This window comes from Opisthocomus hoazin, chromosome 5 (assembly GCF_030867145.1).
Source record: "Opisthocomus hoazin isolate bOpiHoa1 chromosome 5, bOpiHoa1.hap1, whole genome shotgun sequence".
Classification (NCBI taxonomy): domain Eukaryota; kingdom Metazoa; phylum Chordata; class Aves; order Opisthocomiformes; family Opisthocomidae; genus Opisthocomus; species Opisthocomus hoazin.
Genome location: NC_134418.1, coordinates 9,207,527 through 9,229,265, shown reverse-complemented (window position 1 = coordinate 9,229,265; position 21,739 = coordinate 9,207,527). Strand labels below are relative to the sequence as shown.

The following is a 21,739-nucleotide window of genomic DNA, read 5'->3' as shown; positions in this document are numbered from 1 at the left end:
ATGAGGAACAGCTGAGGGAGCTGGGGCTGTTTAGCCTGAAGAGGCTGAGGGGAGACCTTATCACTCTCTATAACTGCCTGAAAGGAGGGTGGAGTGAGGTATGTGTTGGTCTCTTCTCCCAGGTAACTAGCAATAGGACAAGAGGCAATGGCCTCAAGTTGTGTCAGACTGTATATTAAGAGAAATTTCTTTGCTGGAAGAGTGGTCAGACATTGGAACAGGCTGCCCAGGAAAGTGGTGGAGTCACCATCCCTGGAGGTCTTCAAAAAATGTGTACATATGGCACTTCAGGACATAGTGTTGGGTTGAGGGGAGGACTTGATGATCTTAGAAGTCTTTTCCAACCTATGATTTTATGTGCTGAAGCACAGCCCTGTCTAGTACCACCAAAATTTCAAAGAGCAGCAGCTACATCTTGTGGGAAGATTTAGCACTGCAGGCTTATCCCTAATGATGTCAGTTTAGGGAGTTAATGACGCAAGATCAGCTTCGCATTAAACTAGCCAGCGATTCTGCTGAAATACTCTACCCTTTTCTACCCCTCTTTTTGTGTAAAGTGTGCAAAGCGAACCTGCACAGCACACGCATCGCCTGTAGAACAGCAGTTTGGTCCAGTCACCACCCTTGCCCCTAGACCCATTTGTCTGGCTCAATACACCACTGAGATGGTCCAACACCAGGCAGGAAAGAGCAGGTCTAACCTTTGTGGCTGCAAGCTGAACCTTCTCTAATTGTTGGCTAACATTAGCCTGCAACCTCAATACGCCTTGAGGACCTTAACAGAAATCAGTTTCCATAATTAAACACACATGGGCAAGACAGTTCACAAATTAGACCCAGTCCAAGATTCCCTATCTGTATGGTTAAGTCTATACATAAAGCAACACTGTCTGGACTAATCCCTGCTACCCAAAGTTGAGGCAGGAGGTAAACTTTGGATTTGTACACTCTGGTCTATGGCTAATTATTCCTCTGCTACCAACTGCTATAAATTAAAGAAAACAAACAGCAGCATAACTTCTGCAGGAGCCAGGCATTCAAGAGCTGCTAATAACAACTTTTTTCCACCTGCTGGGGCAGACCACCCACTCCAAGTACAGTTAAACACCAGCGCAGCAGCAACAGCCCTTCTCCGAGGACAACACAGGTACTAGTCAGGCAAGTGAGAGAACGACCTCCCAGTAACATTAGAAATAAAAAAGATGTAGCTTACAACAAGACAATCCTGTTACTGTCTGTTAGCAGACACCTCAGATAAGCCGCTGTTACCTATTGGCCTAGTTAAAGCTGACTTCATCATAACCTGTGACCCACAGTCTACATCTCTCAATGCTTTCTATTCCAGTTTAAATGGTAACAAGTCAATAGCATCAGACAGATCAAGGACATGAAAAAATCATGGAGATAATAACAGCAAGCAGTCTGTCCTGCTGTTCAGTACTCTGCGTGTCTGCTTAAGCAGAATCACTCCAGCTGCTCTTTAAATAAAACACCCTGAAGTTCCAAACCTTTTTTTTTTTTACATCATTAGGTACTTCATAGTATTTGTGACAGGTCAAGTTTTATTACAATCTTGTAACTTTAGAATGTTTTAAGTGAGACAACAGAAGTGCAAAATAGAGACATGGCCGATGCTGACCCTCACCAGCAAAGCCACGTTGTGAGTACAGAACCTTTGTCTTCTACACCAGGAAGAGACTGAAGGCAAGACAAGTAAAAGGTTTTCCTTCGAGCAACATGTGAAACTTATGCAAGACACCGTTACCTGGTGGAAGAGGCAAGTGACCTTCAGTTTATTGACACTTCCTACAAAAGATACAGCCAATAACACGCAAGACAAGTAGAAATGAACAGTTTTATTTTTTCCCCACATATATAGTTAAAAAAGTGAGTGAACACACAAGATGAAGTCAGAGAGACTAGACATATTTACAAGATAGTTCAGCTATCCAATTTTTTCCATCTTCAAAATCAGGTCATCACAGATTTTTGTTAGTTCGTCATTTTCTTTAGTCTGTTGAAGACAGGGGAAAAAAGTGAATTTCAGGTATGCCCAAGCTATACTACATCCACATAGTGAGCTGAGTCACAAGTCATGTTTGCCAACACATGGAATAGAAAGTCCAGTTACATGCTGGTGAGTCGTGAAAATTTACTCTAAGGGACAGTCTACTTTGTAGGTGGTCACACAGCACCCTTAAGAGCCTCAGGAAATGAGCCAGAACCCACTACACTGTCTCTAATTCCTCTACTGACTTTCCCACAACATGTGGGGACCAACTGATCTAAGGAAATAAGACTTTTCAGATGCAAAGTCTTTTTGTTAGATACACTGAAATTGAAGATAGTGATAGTTTAGTTCTTAATCTTCACAAAACAGACAACTCTATAGGATGATGCTTTGATACTTTTACTGACATGTGGCAATAATTTCCAGTTTGTGTAATTCCTTACACAGTCAAACTATTTTAATGAAAGGTCCTAACATAAAATGCTACTGTATTTATAACAGGAACAAAACTAGTTCTGTTTAATGGCTTGCCTCATCTCTTCGGTTGCAGGTCTACCATTTCCTCAGCTACGCAAACCTTTGCCATAAGCCTGAAGACTAACACAAATTCAGACTATTCCCTAACAGGAATATGTCAGTATTATCTATTTTTGAGTTTTCAATGCTGGCAAAGATACAACCATGATGCAGTAAAATTAATAGGATGCATTTCCGGCACTATGACTTTTAAGCCTCAGAAAGCTTTTTCCTCTGAAGGGTTCTAACAAAGGACATTGATGCACTTTTACAAAACAGTCTAAGACTTTATCTACACAATATGAAACAATATAAAATAGAAGGATTAATGGCCTGAACAATATTGAAAGAGTTCAGCCAACACAAAAGAGCCTGTACTAGTGCTAATAGCTTACAAGACATGTTCACAAACAAGCTGAACCACACAGTTGTTCAAGATTCACTCCCAGATTCTGCTCTGGGACATGTTTTAGATCACCTTCAGTAGTTCAGCTAACCTCCTGACAGAGTAGCCTGGATCGATCACTTCTGTGACCCACCTACGGGAACAAACATTTTGCTCCAAAAAAAAAAAATCTAAAAATACAGAGGAGTCCTGACATAAGAGTTGTGCCTTAAATTTCAATGCCTATTTCCCAAAGCCTGCCAAGACAGCAGCCATCAAAACCAGCACAGTTCGCATAGCTATTTCTAGCACTGGCACAAGGTAGTTCTCGACCTAGTCTAAGGAAATAGTTCAAAGTGACTCACCCATGGCATTTTTACTAACCTTTTGGTCCAGGTTCTTCTCCAAAGACTGGATCTTCATTTGTTCTTTGCGGAGACTGGCCTGTAGTGCTGCAGTCTCCGATTTAGCTTTGCTTCTTACCTGGGCAATTTCCTCATTTGCTCTGAAATGGAAGCAAGATGCTGTTTACATACCCTTCAGATAGCACAGCAAAACTATTCATAGAATCACACTACATGCTTGTACTTTGGATGAATCCCCACACTAAAAATGTTTTAAGTCAAGTGTTGGTATTAATAAACCACATTTTGCAGCAACTGTGAAAACTATGTATTTCAGTCCCAGTACTTGGCTTCTTGACATAGTACTTACTGACGCAGCTTTTCTTCAGCATGTGCCTTTAGAGCCTGATATCTCTGCTCCTCTTTTTTAATTCTAGCCAGGTATTCTTCAGCGCATTTTTTCAGAGCTTCTTCATTCTGTCCCCAAAACAAGCAGCTTAGTTAGCTTTTTATGTGCTAGTAGATGGAAGAAGAGTCTCTCCACTTCACAAATGGGATATTTGACTACACCAAAGTGGCAGAATTTGCTTATCAGAATAACAGGAACAACTGCCAAGTCCCACAGACTCCACAGGGACTAAAGCTCCCCCTTTCAACTCTTCACTCTGGAAACTGATACTTATCCACCCCATTTCTCTCTCAATATACTCTTTATTTAGTAGCAAACTTTACTAAAGGGGAAAGGCCACTGAAACTAAGGTCACCAATCAGTGTGTTTTGTTGTTTGTGTTACAAGTCAGCTTTGTCTTAGTTTGCAGTTGTCTTAAGCATAGCTATAACTCCAACTACTTCAGAGAATCCATGGAAAGATTCAGGCTTTGGACCATGACATAAGGGAACCCAACATTAACAGCAAGAAAGTTATCTCGGTAGGTGCAGACACCATAACACCTTGTCTTATTAGCTATTATAGCAAATTGGAACAGTTTGGAACAAGTGTAAGACTCCGGACTAACTCCAGCTCTTGAATTTGGCAACTTTGTTTCCAAGTGACACTCTAAACCTGTGCTAAGGAAAGGGCTTCTGAATTTAGGGTGGAGAGATGGAGGGAACACAAGATGAAGGAAGCCTGATGTGTTACTAGAGTGGAAACTTCAGTTGTAACACAGACATTATGTCTGTTTCTCAAAGCTAGGCTACCACAAAACTCTCCGCAGGCTAGTTCTAAGGTTGAGTAAATAGCGGACATCAAAGGATAACTGAGGGAAAAAACTCTGAAGGCACAATTTAAAAAACACCAACTGAATAATTTTTTATGCATTTCTTGCAATAAGAAACCATAGCTTACGCTCCTCATTAGCTTCATTCCTCCAGTCTCTGAAGATGCTGCAGAATGAAGGCCTGACTTTACCAAGCTGGATTTTATTTTTTAAGCTAAAGAACACCCAATAAACTCTTATCATTTTGACTTATAATAGCAAATCCTCTTCAGCATCCATTCAACATGATATAGGGGAAACCAGCAGCCCTTATGCAGCAGTTGCTACATACACTATATAAATCTGTCTGATTAACAGAAAAATTATATGCATGCAGCAAGAAACAGATTCTTCTGTTGGAAGAAACTTTGGCTTCTAACAGAGAAATTCTCACACTAAGTCAGCCACTACATACAACAAGCCAGTAATTTATTAATTGTTAAATAAAGAACTTAGCACCTGGTTTTACAGGTAATGCCCATACTAGCTAATGAACAGCTGCTCTAGAAATTCATCACTTCCTCTCCACTAAGCCTCATTTATCTTGGAAGGATATTATTTGCATTATAGGACCTTACTTTGCGGTAACCCTCTAGCACTTCCTTCTGTTTTTCAAATCGCTTGAAGAGTTCAGAGAAAGATTTCTCCATAGAGTTCAGATCTGAAGTAGCTTGTTGCTTCTCTTCCATCACCCTTTGTATTTCTTTCTTCGAAATTTCCTTCTGCTTCTGAGCATCCTCTGAACAAAGTGGAATTAATAGGGTTACACTCATGATAGTTACTGCTTTAGAATAAAACTAGTTCCATAGTATGGACAGATAACCCCCACACCTTCAATTCTCTTCTTAAGCTAAAAAGGGTTTCATAATGTAGCCTCTCCTCCAAAAGGACACCATATCTTTGGTTTTAAGGAAGCAGTCATATTCTGTTTATTTGCTACATACTACCTCACACCAACCCTAAAGCCATCAAAGGCCAATTATAAGGCACTTGCCCTAAGCATTGTTTCTCCTGCAATGTAGTCTAAATACTACAGCCGAGTTTACCATAACAGGAGCCTCAAATGTTGTGATAGGAGCAAGGAATCCAAAAGTATTTGTTTTCATTAAATATATGAAATAGCTAGAAGATCTGAAGAAGACTGGGATAACAAGCCAAACTACCACAGCAAACTCTTTCAGGACAAGTTGTTGTTAGCACACCTGAGCTGCTTCCCACAGACTTCAAGAAGCACAAAAAAGCTGACGTAATATTCAGTCTCTTTAAAGCACTAAATTTAAAGCAAGGCATGGATTTGACTGTTCAGCTTTGAAGTACAAGAATGTACCTATACAACAAGAGTTTCATTCAATGTCTTCCTAGCTTTAAAGCCAGAAACTTGGCTGCAGCAAAAGCCAGATCTGTCCAGCAAGACATCCTATTGACATCTTATCACTTAAATGAGGTCAGATAAAGTTAAACACAAGGTGTAGACAATGGGATATGCCAGTTTTAACAAACCAACAGCTTGCACTCCACTGGAGAAGTTAGATGTGTTCACGCCTCATTCAGGAAGTCATCATTACCTACCAAGTGATATCATATCTGTATGAATATGCATAGAAGGGTTACTTTAACTAACCTGTCTGAAGCCTTACACGCACCCTGGAAGTGCTTGAAATATTAATGCCATCAGAAGTGAAAGAGTACTAAGTTCAGTTAGTAACCTTAGGTAAGCATGCCCCACCCTGCCATGCAAAGTGTAAATAGGGAACTTACCCATCATTTGTGTTATTGTACCCTCAAACTCAGCAACGATTTTTCTAAAAAAAACATTAAAAAATGTTGACAATAAATTAGAAAAAAGCAGTGGGAGTAAATAAGTAGATATAAAAATCAGGACAGATTCATACCCCATTTCCTTGTATTCCACATGAAGCTTATCATACTTCTTTTTCCATTCCTGAGTCTCCAACTGTTTCTCTTGAACCTTTGAGGGAAACAACAAACCTTTATTTCTTGTACAGGGAGAGAGACAAGATTTGATATTCAGAATAGTCTGAAGGGCAGCGAAAGTATACTTAAAACTTGACAGGGAAAAAAATAAGTTCTAACTGCTTGACAGAATCAAAAATCAAGTGTTTCATTACAAATTTGAGTCAAATAAGATGTAGATTAATACATAGATTTTGCACACATGATTCCCACTCAAATTATACCAGTATTTCTTCAAATGGCAAGATCAGAGCCAACTCAGCCAACTTCTTGGCTGCTTTTACTCATTGTGTATGTAGATCATTGCTCCTTAGCCAGTTACGTTCTCTCAAGAAGTAATAATATTCTCTCAAGTCAGATATATTTCTCTTTTCTTTACAAGGTAGACAAAAAAGCCACACAAATCTGCTAATCTTAACATAGTAAAGAGCAAAAACCAGAAGTCTATTCTAGTCAAGATCAAATTGCTGTTTGGAGTAATTTATATTCAACACCCAGTTCTCCCCCTACCACGTACCCAAATTTGAAGACACCTCAGTTCATTGAAGAATCACCATACCCATTTCACACCAGTTGAATTAAAGCAGAGCTCATAGTAACAGCATCAAGCAGTATAAGCACTCTTTGCTAAATGATTTGTGCAAACTCTACAAACTTAATTTTGTCCTGGGGTTTCTATCTGAGAACTGTAACACTGATAGTTGACTGCAGTGTGGGAAGCCTTCAATGGACAGAGGCCCAAAATACATAAAACCACCTTGAATATTAAATAAAAAGGTGAGAGCACACGATTACTGTTGATTTCCCCTCAGAGTTGCACAGTATACTAAAGTACACTGATTTTCAGTATTTAGAGTAAGTTCATTTTCATGTATTGCAATATTTCAGATGACAGAGTGGGGCACAAGTGAAAAACAATGTACCAAAATATAAAGAGAAAGAATTAATAACATTTTTGTTAGAAACAAATGTTACAAAAGCAAAAATGTGTGAAGATTGAAACTGGTTAGAAACTTTCATTTGCAAACTCAGAAATGATTCAGTAGACCCAAAACAAGCATGCTTCCATGAAGTGCTGTATTTGCCCAGAAGGAAAACGGGTGTTTTTCCCCTCTCCACCCACTCTTGAGTTGGTTCACCAAAATGTAGTCTTAAAAGTTTAGCCTGTCTTCTTGTCAGGTGAATATAATTCCAAGCATTTTTGTTTGCTGAAGTGACACACAGCTGGAGTCATCCAGTCACACCTGTCTTGCTACAACTATGTTTGCATGTCTAAATTAGCTCTTCAAAACAAGAGACTAGAGCACCAATTTTAAGATATTACAAGCTTTACCCCCTGCTATTATACACATTCTTCATTTCAGATCAATGCACTAAGTGTTGTCCCTTGTCAAAGCTGCACTTGTTTTCCTGTACTAGACAATATGCTGGGTAAGAGTGTCCTCCTAAATGACAGAAAGCAGAAGTTACTCCTAGAAAAAGCTAATATCTTTGTACTCTAAAGGGAAAGAACTTGAGCTGCAGATAATCATAGGTCTTCATTGTCTGGTGTCCTTGGTGTCACTGCCTGCAGTATAGCTAGTCAGGAATTTTGAATGCTCAATTTTCTTACAAAGTTAATTTTCAAGTGACATAATTAGCTTTAAGGACATTTACGCTTAAGTACTCCTCTTACTTTGTTTTGAATTTGTAAGATTACATAACCCAGAAGCCATAACGAATCAAGTACTCAGATTTTTGAAGTGAGTGGATACATAACTCTTCTCACATCAGTAAGACGACTAGTTTTGAACTCTCATTTCTGTAGTGATATAGCTACAGGATATGCTTGAAATCCCACTGACTACTTCCCTCATCCACTAATGTTTTTTTCCTCCAGAGTGAGTTCCAGATCTCACTTACTTCATTAACTGAGCATACCCTCAGCCTACAAAAATATTGACCACTGAACTAAAATGGCATTACATTTTTATCTTGCTTTAAGGAAATACTTCTACCAGAAGTTGCTCCCTCCTGTTTACAAGAACAGGTATTTTCTGCCTAGTTAAATGAAGAGTATTTAGATCACTGACATTAAACCTAACCGTTCCATCTGATAATGGATGCTTTTTAACACTGACCAGTTCTACCTTAGAACCTGACCAATAGTGAAGTTTCCCATGTTTCATTAGATATTAGTTCTGAGGAGTTCTGTACCCACTGCTCCTATCAAGTGCACAGCAAGATTTACAGAATAAGATGCTTATGTCAAGTGTGATAGAATTACCAAGTATAGAGATTTATACCAGATAATCTAAACAAAAGGGACTTTCAAGGCTATGCAAAGCTCTGCTTTGGAAAGGTCACCATACCTCTCTCTTAACCAGTTCAACAGCTGCATCCATGTCTTTTTGGCTATATTTTAGCACATCTATGATAGCATCCACTGCAGCGTTTGTGGAAGCAGCCAAAGAGAGTGAAGGAACATCACTAGTAACAGAGTCTGGAATTAGGGGATCCATGTCCTGTGAGAAGAAAAGAAGTGGAGTTTCAGATTCCTGTTTTCATGCCATTGATTAGCTGCATGCAGATCATTCAATGATAAGACAATATATTTTACTTAAAACACAAAAAATAACTCCATAACTTTGTTACCATAACTTTCTTACTTTGTAGATATCTTTTAGAACTATGTGGTTAACCTTAAGGTGTAACAGAAACTGCTATCTGCCAATTACAGCTGTCAAACAAAGCAGATGACACAATGTTGTTCCCCACCAGTAAAAAAGCATCACTTCAGGACAAACTGCTGTGGGCAGATGTGTTCATAAAAGGCTGATCAAACTATAAGCCTTAGACTGTAGAGCATCGAGTTTACTCAAAGAAGTGCTTTTCATCCCAGCAATGCTATTAAAATACAAGCTTGTCTTATTTTTGTTGCTTCAGCTGCATGGAAAAAATAGCTCGATTAAAGCATTTTTAGAAACAGGTCAAATTCTCTTAGATCATTGGCAATGCCACCAGTTTCCCCCAGAAAATATTTTAAATACTTAAGAAAACTAAGTCCACCAGAAAGTTCTAGTTTGATATAAGTATCCAGCCTGGTTTGTAAGGTAACAGTTTAAATAAGCATTAAGTATTCTGCAATCCTTAGAATATCTGCGTAAGTCTTGAGTCCAGAACTTAGCCAATCCCTTTCCCAAAATACCAACATGAAACCTGATACCATTCCAGACACCCTTACAGAAGTTGTAAATGTTCCCAGAAGATCTAGTCCTTTTGGTTTTTCTTCATTTTGAAGACTCACTGCAGGCTTTTCAGCTTCAAGTAACTTGCTTAAATCAGCAACAGGACTAAAAATGAACAAATATACACCATTATATTCAAGCAATGCCTTTATTTATAAAGCTATGTACTACAGCCTAGACTAAGTCAATACCTACCCACACTGAAGTGGAGCTGTCATGATATTCATATTTGTTTCAATAATACCAGAAATTGGTTTTCTCGGACTGTCTCTCAGCAGAGGGTCAAACTTCAAATACAGCGACTGTTTCCTCAAGGCAGACTCTTTGAACTGAGGGAAAGAGACATAAGCTGGCAGATATGCTGCTTCATAGCATAACACACACATCCCGCACACACAAATAATCCTCTGGAGAGAGGGTGAGCCTATTCTTCAGTGGCCAGAGCATTGTTCTTAGGAGAAAAATTACGTAAGAGAATTCAGTGCCCACACACTTAAGTCCTTATGTAACATCAGGTGAACTCAATCTGCTCAGACAGAACCAAAAGGGCAAACTTTTATGAACTATTCAAAACCAGCAGAAGACGGCATTGTAAGGTGAACGAGTGGTTTATGTCATTCTCTGTCTTTGCTCACAGCAATAAGGACAAACACAGCATAATCAAAAACACAATTTAAATTCAGTGTATTCACCGTATATTCAGAGCCACTCCTACTCTGGACCAAAGTAGAAGAAAGAATAACTAAGCCAAACTGATTAAAACATGACATGCCCAATTTAGAGTCAGATTTCCTGAAACTGCCCATAAAACAAAGAAGCTTCGAGAATATTTTCAAAAACAATGATCCTGCACTTTCAAAGCATTATGTTCTTGCAGTTTTGGCAAGAGAGGTGAAACGTCATCCATCTCAGTTTCACTGCTATTAAAGAAAAATACCACCTTTGCAGACTGAAAACATAAGACTTCTGATCCTTAGCAGAACTGCTTGTAACTACATTTCCTTCCACCACCACCCCCTGTCCAGCCTTACAGACACATTCCTTCAGAAAAGAACCTGTATTTCTGTGGGCAAGTTAAAAGTGAAGTTATTTCATAAAAGCATTTAAGGCTTGACAGTTTCATTTTTCTTTCCTCTCCCCTCTGCCAGAGAGGCAAACAAAACATTTCAATGTTATACTTACTGATGAAGTCCCAAACTGTTCCAGATAGTCTATTTCTGTGCCCATTCCTAGAACTAGGAAAGAAGGAAACGATGCAGTGAAGATGCAATATTGTCATACTGTCTTACAGTGAAGCACCCACAGACAGAAACAAATAGGTAAGTGTATTAAGCAAATCCCTGCTCCCATGTCATGAGCCCTAGTTTTTCATTTGCTAATAAAAATACTGTATTTCTATCTGGACCTTAAAAAAAACACTAAAAAAAAATCAGGCAAAGGTTCTAAGCTAAAAAAAAAACCAAAACTTACAGCATCCATTTGTCCCCAAATACCTGTAAGAATATGCAGATTTTAACACACAGTTGAAGAACTTCTGTTGTTCTCTGGTTAAAGTAGTAGCATATCTGAATGTGGTTGCTTTTACACAGTGCCCCATAGAAGAGTAACACTGGCAATCTCACCAACAGCTCCGATTCGAACAATGAAGTTACAGCCATTTCTCAATACACTGATTCCACTCAAGTATTAACATAAGGGACAGATTGCACTGCAGTCAAGTCATTTGCTCACCCTTCTACACAGTGCTCCTACAAGAAACCACCTTCCAGGTGGTAAAGTCACAGCTATGTAGTAAGCTTTCAAGACAGGCAGCCAAGCGCAGAAAGACCATCCACATTGCAATATGAAATCAGTATTCAGATAGTGCTAGGGCCCGCAGTAATCTACAAGACTCAAATACAGGCAGTTGCATAGCTCTAGTGCTTTCATTTTCGAAAGTCCCTAATACCAGAGGTGATTTTAGGGGAGCATTTTTTCAGTACAGAAATCGGCCACTGAAACTCTAAAACAATTGTTTCTGTACCAGACTAAATTTCATCCTTCCAGGCAGCTGCATGCTAATAGCCAGCTTTTTGAATTTTGCTTAATCCAGAAAAAGTTAGAAGTATGCTTACATACATTTCCCACCCCTGCTAGTCATTGTGGGTTTTACAGTACTTTCAGAGGAGCAAACTGAGACACAAAAACTAGAAGCAATGCCAAAATCGATAGAGAAGAACATATACACAGAAGTTATTATAACAATATATTTTCAGTCTGTCCTGAAGAAATGCCCTTACCTTCGGAAGACGGTCTGAAGAGCTCTTCAGGCTCAGTGGTAGCTGTCTGCTCATCTGCTGTTATTTCAGTTCTGTGGGAACTAGGTTTAATTTCTTCTGCAGACATTGAGTTTTTTTCACTGTCAGCGGAAACCAAATTATCTTGAGAGGGGACATTAGCCAGAGGCATTTTAGATGGGCTCATTTGCTTCTCCTAATGAGAACAAAAAAAAATCCTTTTTACTGTTAAAATAATGATTTAAATGCAATGAAAGTCACAATAACAATGAAAATGGTTTTTCATAAACTAGCTGGGCAGACAGCATAATAAACCAAGAGTTCACAGGCACAGAAACTAAACTACCAACACTGAATACAGCTCATGTTATACAGGAGTCACTTTTTTAGAGGCCACACCCTTATATTTGTCCTTATATGTGACTGCTGATCAAAAAAGATACTAAATAGCAAGCTACCAATTTGGCTGTCTCTGATGTGAGCTTCAAAAGACAAGTCTGGACAGTTGATATTCATTCTAGAGCTGCTGAAGATGCATAAAAACACTAATTCTTAGACAAAGTATCAAACATGAGTTTGATAAGGTTAAGAACTTTGTTTCATGGAACTACTTGGTAAGCACCAGCTATCTTCCCTATACCTTACCACAGCTATCTCTCCTGGAAGTTCAGCTTCTGCTTGAACCCCTGGCTTGTCTTCTTGAGCTCTTGGCTTGTCTTCTACCAAACTCTGTTTGCTGATTTCCCTAAAGAGGACAAAAAAAAAAATCTAAATCCAAGTCACATGAACAGTCCTGAATTCTGTATTACCAGATATACTGAAGCACTGAACAAAGTAAGCCGCTTCGAGAGTTTCTACTGCCACAGTACAGGAAGCTTTATGGAGGGCGGGGATGTAAATTCTCTGTCTTGCCTGGTGACAACTTAAAATGATAGAAAGCTCTCTCTCCATCAGAAGCAGTGTTATCTTGGAAGAAGAAAGTCACAGCAGTATCACTCCTATTCACTTAACACTGTTCCCTTATTTCCATTTGTTAAGCTTTTACTTTTTTAATTAAATATAGGATTTTTGTTTAATTAAGAACAGAATTACAAACAGCCTGCTACTCTTTCCGAAGTAATGCAGTGATTACTGGCGTAAAGTACAGAACTTCCTTGGAGAACTCCAATACTTTAGTTACTGCTGACAGCACAAACTTAAACTTCTCACCTTGGTAAACAGTAGCTGACCACGTTAAACAGGGAGTAAGCAAGCAAACATCCCTGCCAAATGAACAGCTTGTGCCAATCTAGTTCTGGTAAGCACCTGTTTATCTATGGTAAGGCTGACATTTTAATAGTTACACTTTCTAGGAAAGGCAACACAACATCTCTCACTCCATAAAAAGCTTGATGTGATGCCACAAAACATGCCACTTTAGTGACAGGCCTTTTTACTGGAGATGGCATTCAGATACCTGGAACACACACGGAAGCAACAGCACCTGAGTTCAGCCAGGACACTAAGCAGAAACAGAACTGCTAATCCCTTTCCATGCTGCATGATGTGCAACACTGCTGCCTGCTTACCTGGTTTTTTTTTTGAAAGACAGCAGCAGTCACCCGATTGACCACATTTTACTCTAATCTTGGAGGAGTCAAGAGCCACTTGACCAAGCTACTAATGCTCTTCCAATAAGTCTGTTCCCTCCCATTCCTGCAGATTTAAGAACTCCTTCTGCCCAGAACTAGCATCTCATAATCCCAGAATCACAGAATGGTAGAGGTTGGAAAGGACCTCTGTGGGTCATCTAGTCCAACCCTCCTGCCGAAGCAGGGTCACCTACAGTAGGCTGTAGAGGACCTTGTCCAGGCGGGTCTTGAATATCTCCAGAGAAGGAGAATCCACAACCTGGATGGTTTCCCCAAAGAGATCTTTGCTATTGCAATGTATTGGCGTTAAAGGTTACAACATGCAACACCACCATTTCAGAGGGAGGAAGTCAATGAGGTAGGAACTAAATAGAGATACCATCTATTTTTTCCTCACGTGAGTTCAAGGTGCTTCTACTTTCAGCTTCAGATTTACTTACAGACTTCTGGGTTCTCTTTCCTCAAGAGTTTCACAGGTACTTGGTCTGTTATCCTGCTCCACTGGAAGAGGCTCCCTTCTTGATGACATAATGTCCTGCTCCTCTTGCCAGTGAACTTTCTGAGGGCTAGGTTTAGAACACTTGAGCGAGCTGGAAATTTTAGAGCCTCCTCCGAAAGGATTAAAGTTTGGATCATCAAGTTTGTCCAAGTCAAACTGATAAGATGCTTTGGGAACAGGGATTTCATCTTCCATATTACTTTTATTTTGCACTTCAGTATTCTCTGTTTTCATTTTGGTAATAGGAATTTTTCTGGAAGGTGGCTTGATTCCAGATCTTTTACCTAGTTTCTTAGGAGGTGGCTTTCTAGCAGTGGTATTATCAAAGTCAAATTCCAGTTTTACTGGTCCAGCCTTGGTGACACCAGGCTTTTCTGCGGGTTCCCCTTTGATGACAGCTAGCCCTTCTGCAGGCTGTGACTCTTCTGTGGAGGCAGAACGTACTGAAATATTCTGAAGCTTAGATTCCCCAGTTTTAGAAGAATTAGTCACATCAGCACTACTTGGACCTGAGTTGCCAGATAACTGTACAGAAGATGTAGGTGCTCCTGCTAATTCCACTGAATTATCGGTTTGGCTTACATCTGAGGAAGCAGACTTCACATCCAGCACAGAGTCACCAATTGCTTGCTTAGGGGATGGTTTGGATTGGTTTGACTCCAGCTCTCTCAATAAAGTTTCTTTTCCAGAGAAGAGAGTCATCTTCTCTTCACTGGGGTGCTCTGTACTTGCTGTGGTTGAAGCAAAAGAAGGTGTATCATCCAGCAGAAGAGAATCATTACTTTTTTCAGAAGTTCTCTCAGGGCTGCTAGACACTTTTACAGCAGATTTTTGCAGACTTCCAGGAGAATGCTGCAGCTGCACTGAACTTTGAAAGGGATTTATGTCATTTAAGTTGTCAAAATCAAGATTGTAGGAACCTCGACTCTTCACTGGCATCTCATCATCTGGGTAAGGAGCTGCACTGATCTTCTCTGGCATTTGTGTATTTGTCACTGTATTATTTGTTTCAGCTTCAGTCTTTTGTCGACATGTGCTGCATTTAAAAACAAAACAAAAAAGAGTCAGATCACGCACAATGTAGCTATTTAGACATCATCTGAAATCATCTTTAGAAAGATATTTGCACATGTAACTTTGTATGCTGAGAGTAATCTGCTTTTTTTGACATAAGGCAACTGACATTAAAAGAATATCATAACAGCAAGAATTCAGTTGTCATTTAAACAGTCAGAAGTTAGTCATGGGGACTATAAGTCACTATAGGGAGATCAGTCCTTGAATCTAGTCAGTGTTCTTAAGCTATCTGTTCTATAGAGCTACGTTACCTTATGCCAGTCATCACTGGAGACTGCTCTACTCACTACACCATATGGACATCCATGTCACTAGACAGTGAAATATACATTGCTTAAGAGGAGATATTAACAGTAAGCAGCTCAAACATAGGCACAGCTAGGAGCATATCTTCTTGTAGACTCAGATGAGTCATGACAGACTCACAAGTCTAGGAACAGAGCCCTCATTCAGGTTCTCCCGTTCTAGTCATTACTTTGTCTGGGCATTCTGGCAGATATTTTTCCCCGAAAGAATGCACAGCATTCCATTTATGACAGCCTACATACCAAAACAGAACCTGAACTTCAGGCACTCTAAACCCTGTACAACAGCAGATCTGAAGAGCAAAGGCAGTATACAAGAAAATACTACTCCAGTAAGAGAAACATAAGATTCTCTTGCAGAAGAAACAGGTTAAAGAAAGAGTTCCTGTACTCACTACTGCTGGGTATTCTGCAAGTCACTGCTCTCCACTTTATTCCCCCAAACTCTACTCAACTTTTGAGGCTTAGCCTCAGACTACAGAGAGTTAAGCCATTACTTCCTGAAACAGGATTTCCTCCCATTGTTTTCTCCCTTCGTAAAGTTATTATTTCTATGTGCCATCCATATCTGCTGTAGACCAGAACACGATTAAAAGCCACTCACTAAAAACACTACTTTGAGAAACCCGAAAGTGAAGGCGGGAGATCAGAGCTCAGGAAGTCCTTCTCACCCGGTCTGAGTGCGTCTTCCCAGCAATAGTTCAGCCCCAGGCTTGTTCAACTACTCAGGCCCCTCCCTTTCTCCTTCAGTGTTTAACCTCATAAGTGCCAGTCAAGAGCAAGACACCTGCTTGAAACTTGAATTACTTGAGACTAGTCAAAAATGACACCGTCTAGCAACACTCAGTCCTTTAGCCTTACTTGTCACAAACGGATCCTTACATTTTAACAGTAGAAAGGACAGGCACAGTAAAAGCAGTGTCTTGATGTATAATTATGCCCTAACTAAAAAAAATTAGCTGCTAGCCCTTTTAACTCATTTGAACCTTATATGCACTAAATCTCCATTTATTCATGTGAGTTTGGGGCACAAATACAGTTATTTAAAAATTGTTGTGGCTAGCTCAGAAGTATTTCTCTAGAGTATAAATGCAAGTTAGCAGCTGAAGCAAATCTATACACTTCAAGAACATTTCAGTGTTCACATCCTTCTCCTTTCTCCCCTTCCCAAAAACATGAATGGGGTCAAATGAAAGTACTGGGTAATCAAAAACCAGCAAAAGGATGTATTTCATTGCAGAAGACAAAAGCTAAGATCTGAGACTTCTTGCCACTGGGAGTTATAGATATTGGATTTATACAAGTTTAAGAAGGAGCTGAAGAAGTCAGTAATAAAAATATGCATCGAGGCTTAAGTAACATTGTCATAACATTGCATTATTATAACAATATTTCCAATAAAGGAGAGTTGCAAAACCCCACACTGGAACACTGCAGACTTTGTGATCTTCCCTAGACGGCTACCATGAGCCACTTTGAGACCTAGGCTGCTACAGACTATAAAGGCACATGAACTTGTTCGTACTTGGGATCGATGTCATATTCAGTTTCTGTTGCTAGATTTTCTTTAATCTTCATACTCTTTGACTCCAGGAGTCAATTCAAGCTAACCCTTCAGAAGATGTATCTTAAGGGGAAAATCTAAAGAGACAAAACTGTATTTAACATACAAGAAAAAAAAATTTTAAGGCTTAGCTTTAGCGATTAGCTTCAGAATAGTTGTAGACTCACATGAAAACCTTACTGTAGCAAACAGATTTGTATTCTCTGCCTAATGTGTCCCTTCTCTTAAACTATTGATCCATATCGTAAGTCATCTCTATGAAATCAGTTACTCAGGAGTTAAGAGTTTGGTATTCAATATTACAGCCAGGATAACTGCACTTTTGAGAAAATTTTATCTTTGAAAAAGAATTTGTGCATTGAAGTCAGCATTAATTTTGGTCCTTTTGTGCAGTTTACAACTTGTTATAAAATACACAGTTACATTTTAACTATACTGGTTTGTAATAGGGAAAAATTAACCCAAGTCTGTCCCACATTGCTAACACTACTAGTGGTGAATACACTACTTACTCAACACTGACAGGTGCAGACAGAAGATCATCTGCCAAGGCTTCAGTGAAATCAAGTGTGAAAGTAGTCTCAAGTTTGTCTGTCATAGTAGGACTTAAGATTTTTCGAGTCTGAGGATCTCTCAGAGGAGTCTGAAAGGTTACCTTTAAGAAAGGGGTGGAGGGGAAGGAAAAAGGAAGAACATTAACACCACAATATTTTCTAGCTCCAAATAGCACACACATTCAGTAGCGGAGATCACAGAAGGCTAAAGAATATAATCAATACAAAAGCAAAATTTTACCTTCATAGCTTTTGCCACACTTTTTGGTGGCAAGTTCTCTTTCTGGGACAAGCGTAGAATGGAAGGTCTTCCTGTAGGTTCCGGTGGTGCAAAGAAAAAGTCACAGTCTTCCGCTGTTACATCATCATTGATGCTTCCTCTGTTTTCTCCATTTTCTGCATTTAAAATCTGCAGACTCATTCTAGAACATCAACACATACAACATCGCAGCATGAATGAGGGGGCGTGGTCAGCCAGATGCACTTTCAGATAATCAAAGAAGCTGGAAGCCTGGCACTGGCTAGCAAAGATTAGCAGCTTCAAAAGTTTTAAAAATATTCAAAATCTTCATATGAAAAGTTAGATCTCAGAAAACTCAAAGCATCTAAATGCAGCACTGCACAGCCCCTCTGCTTTTGTTAGGGGTCTAGGAAGCCAGTTGTTGACATCACGCTTTCCACAGTTAACATTATAACCTTACTAATTAAGCTGCCCATCCTTTAAAGGCAGCTCTGTCATTTGCAAGTCTCCTCATTCCCAACCCCTTAAAGCCAGTACAGTCACGTTTCTTGTAATATAGGGCATCTAGCTATGCAAAATTACAGCTTTTGCAAGGGGCAGATGACAACCATTTCTCTATTTTATTCACATGGTCTCATTATAACACTGTCCATCAGCAAACAGCAAAAATAAATTCGGTTAAATAGGGTATGTTTAGGATCAGAGTCCTGAATGAAATTATTTAGCTTTTTACTGCACTGTTGGAGGACGTGCTGCTTGTGTAAGGCACATAGTACTTAAGAATCCTTTGCAGCAGAGACATTATTGATATGCAAATCTAAAAAAATTTGTAATTAAAAAGGTATTTCTTAAATATTGTTCTTACTTTGGACATGCACAAGCTTTAGTAGACCATACAGGCTGATCTAATCTTACTAGAATTTGAAGCGTGAAGAACTTGAAACTAAAGCTTGCATTGCATCCAAGATTAAGGATCAAAGTAAGTTAGAAATAAAGAAAGAACACATTTCAAGTACACCAGGCAACCAGCATATTAAAGGTACACGAACTGTCTACCTCTTATTCCCATTGGAGCCTCTGCTGTTCTTAAAGATTTAACATTAATAGTGATGCTACTGCTGTTTCCTTCAAACAAAGACAAGAACTAAAAAAAACGACCAGAGCATAGAAGGCATGTTAAGCAAGATCAAGGCATAACCACTGTCGATGAAGGATGACCCCTGAGAAGCACAGTTAGTTACCTGTCAAACCACTAACAAAGCAATTTTCTTTGCTATCTTGTATCACTTATGTAAGATAATCAATATCATCAAGTGGAGGAGACATTAGCTTTCTGCAATGGATACCCATTCCAAATGGCCTCAAATGCTTGATTTGACCAAACAGCTAATCCTTAGCTTGTTTTTCCAATCCTCCATGATGCAGCCAAGGCAAATCCAGAAAAATCAGCTGAGGAAGATTCCAAATCATCTTCATTGTCTTAACGAAGTAAGAAGAACATTCCCACAGAAAATTTTAAATTGTGTTTTCAATCTCATTGGCCTTATGTATTCACATTTCTGTATTTAAGTCTCTGCACACATTTCCCTAATCTTACATTAATCCTTATGGGAAAACCTGCTTCCTACTCTCCACTGAACTCAGCTGTTTTGTCCACGAGCCTAACAACAGCACATTTAATCAGCAATGGAATGCAAACAACAGCTACAGAACCAATAGCAAGCAAAGCACACCAGTATTTGCTATTTTTTCATTCCTTGTTCTTCACTATATTTATACTTCAGCACATAGTATTTTACAGCTAGTTTTTTTTACATTAACAACTTAAAGAACTTCACCTGAACTTCACTGCTTTCCTTCATTCCAAACTAAAATTGAGACAACAGATGAAGTTCATCTTTACAGACTGTAATTGTTTAGTGCAATTACTTCAGAAATGAAGCCCAAGACACTAAAAAGTTGGCAACACCTTCTAAAACAAACTCTCCAACAAAGCAGAAGAGGTTCACCTGAAGACTTATTCAGGTATGTCATTGAGCTGCTTACGCACCATTGCTAAACCAGATTCAGACCATTAAAACACCCAACAAATGGACAGCATGTGCATGCACCACATTTGCCCAGCATTTTAGATACTAAATGTAAAAAACCCAAACTCCTTTCTAGGATTCAACAATTACAATAATTAACTGCTTTTTAAAATATTTGCAACCAAGATTTGATCTAGAGACTATTTCACAAGCTCATTAGCTAGTAGCTGTGATAAGGTGAAAGGGGAAAGGAAGCTTTGTTAAAGACGTCCTTTCGTTTGAAGTGGTTGGAGTCCAATGCATGCCAGCAGGTATCGCGAAAGGCAGCAAGTTTTCCCACTACAGCCAACCAAAGTTCACAAAAATGAAACCGCTCCTAGTTTTAGAAGAATATTTACCCAGGCACAAGCTGTCATTCTGTATGAGTGAACACAAATTCAATGGCATCAGATAATTAAACCTCAGGTACCTATCATTTGTAAACTGAGAGCTTCACGACAACTACCTGTTGTTTAATGATCACAGGGGCACAACATTCAAAACACCAATATGATCTCAAATACCTAAAAAAGCCACTGAACATGCAGGGCAAAAATGGAACTTTTCTACTTCTGAACTCCTCCAGCAGCTAAGATGCAGAGCGCTTGCTCACAGAGTGATTTTGTATGTGCTGTATTTCCACACAAACAGACACACAGCTGAGTGCTACATGGCTTTTTTTAGGGCCAACATCTCAGTTCAGAACAAATAACTCCTCTGGTTAACCAACTCCTTCGTAGTCACGACCTTCCCCTGACGACAGAAGCCGCCCGACTCTCCACAGACCATCCGAGGAAGGGCAGCTCGCAGCAGCTTCAGCCAAAGAGCCAAGCTGGGGAGGCAGCCGGTGCGGAGGCCCGGCCCAGCCGGCCTCCTTCACCCCCGGAGCAGGCCCGCGGCTCGCTGCCGGGGAACAGAAGATGGCCTTGGCCTCCAGGCGGGAGCCGGCGATGTGGGGCTCCTCTGGGCCGGGCAGGGCTGAAGCAGCAAGGCCGGGGAAGGCTTCGCAGGCTCTCCGGGGGAAGCACCGTCCCTGCCCATGCTTTACGTAAAAAAAGCAGAAACCCAAACAAAAAACCCCACCACCCCAACCTCCCCCCGGCCCCCCAACACTCCTGAGCGACCCGAGACCCCAGGAGACCCACACGGCCCAGCGGGGTGCCCTCGACGACCCCCGGCCGCCCAGGCTGCCCGGGCCCCCTCGGCCCCACAGGCTCAGAGGTACCCACGTATATCCCCCCACCACCACCACCTCAGAGGGGACCCCCAGCCCCTATCACCCCCAAAGCACACAGATACTCTAAAGATGAGCCCCTAACCTCCACCCTCCCAGAGTCACACAAGCTCCCCTCGGTCTCTCAGCCCCAAGCCCCCAAAACCGCCCCTCAGACCCCACGACGGGAGCCCCCCTCAGCCCCTCCAGGCTCACAGACGCGAGCCCCGAGCCCCCCAACCCCCAAACCCAGCGGCGCAGCCCGCAGAGGACAGGAGAATTCCCGTCCCCGGACCCCCCCGAAGGACCCCTACCTGCCGGCGGGGCCCGGGTACAAGCCCGCAAAGAGCTCGGCTGAGGCGATACTCGAGACCCGACAGACACAAACTCGCCACCGTTACAGCCGCCGCCTCAGGATTTCAAACGCCAACAGCAGCCCCGGCCCGCGAATGAGGAAGCGGCATTCGGAACGTGCCCGCCAATCAGAAAAGCGCCCCTCGGGGGGGGCGGGGACAACCGCGATCCTTGGCCGGTGAGCCCCGCGGGAGCGCTCTCGCGCGCGGGGCATGCTGGGAGATGTAGTGCGCAGCGGTT

The 21,739-nt window shown here is 40.7% G+C and overlaps 1 protein-coding gene across 2 annotated transcripts; it reads right to left on the bottom strand.

Moving 5' to 3' along the window:
• Positions 1 to 1,839: 1,839 nt before the first annotated feature.
• On the bottom strand, positions 1,840 to 21,522 carry TACC3 (transforming acidic coiled-coil containing protein 3). 2 transcript variants are annotated; one of them, XM_075420363.1, is made up of 16 exons: positions 21,460 to 21,522; positions 17,864 to 18,044; positions 17,581 to 17,723; positions 14,064 to 15,158; positions 12,638 to 12,737; positions 11,996 to 12,188; positions 10,899 to 10,951; positions 9,912 to 10,045; positions 9,713 to 9,821; positions 8,841 to 8,993; positions 6,408 to 6,484; positions 6,274 to 6,317; positions 5,094 to 5,254; positions 3,627 to 3,733; positions 3,297 to 3,417; positions 1,840 to 2,014 (listed from the first exon to the last, which is right to left on the bottom strand). In XM_075420363.1, exons 2-16 carry the CDS (start codon positions 18,041 to 18,043, stop codon positions 1,946 to 1,948), a joined length of 2,739 nt encoding a protein of 912 aa, XP_075276478.1. In that variant the 5' UTR covers position 18,044; positions 21,460 to 21,522; the 3' UTR covers positions 1,840 to 1,945. The 2 variants fall into 2 exon arrangements, with proteins under 2 accessions (XP_075276478.1, XP_075276479.1); XM_075420364.1 differs by lacking the exons at positions 17,581 to 17,723; positions 17,864 to 18,044; positions 21,460 to 21,522 and adding an exon at positions 17,030 to 17,126.
• Between the last annotated feature and the right edge of the window lie 217 nt (positions 21,523 to 21,739).

Excerpts from the sequence above, each read along its gene's own strand:
- TACC3 (XM_075420363.1), bottom strand. The coding sequence starts at position 18,043 with ATGAGTCTGCAGATTTTAAATGCAGAAAATGGAGAAAACAGAGGAAGC. Across the intron at positions 8,994-9,712 it reads TGGGAACATTTACAACTTCT|GACATGGATCCCCTAATTCC; the intron begins GTAAGGGTGTCT and ends TTCTTCTCACAG. Across the intron at positions 6,485-8,840 it reads TTGAACTGGTTAAGAGAGAG|GTTCAAGAGAAACAGTTGGA; the intron begins GTATGGTGACCT and ends TTTCCCTCAAAG.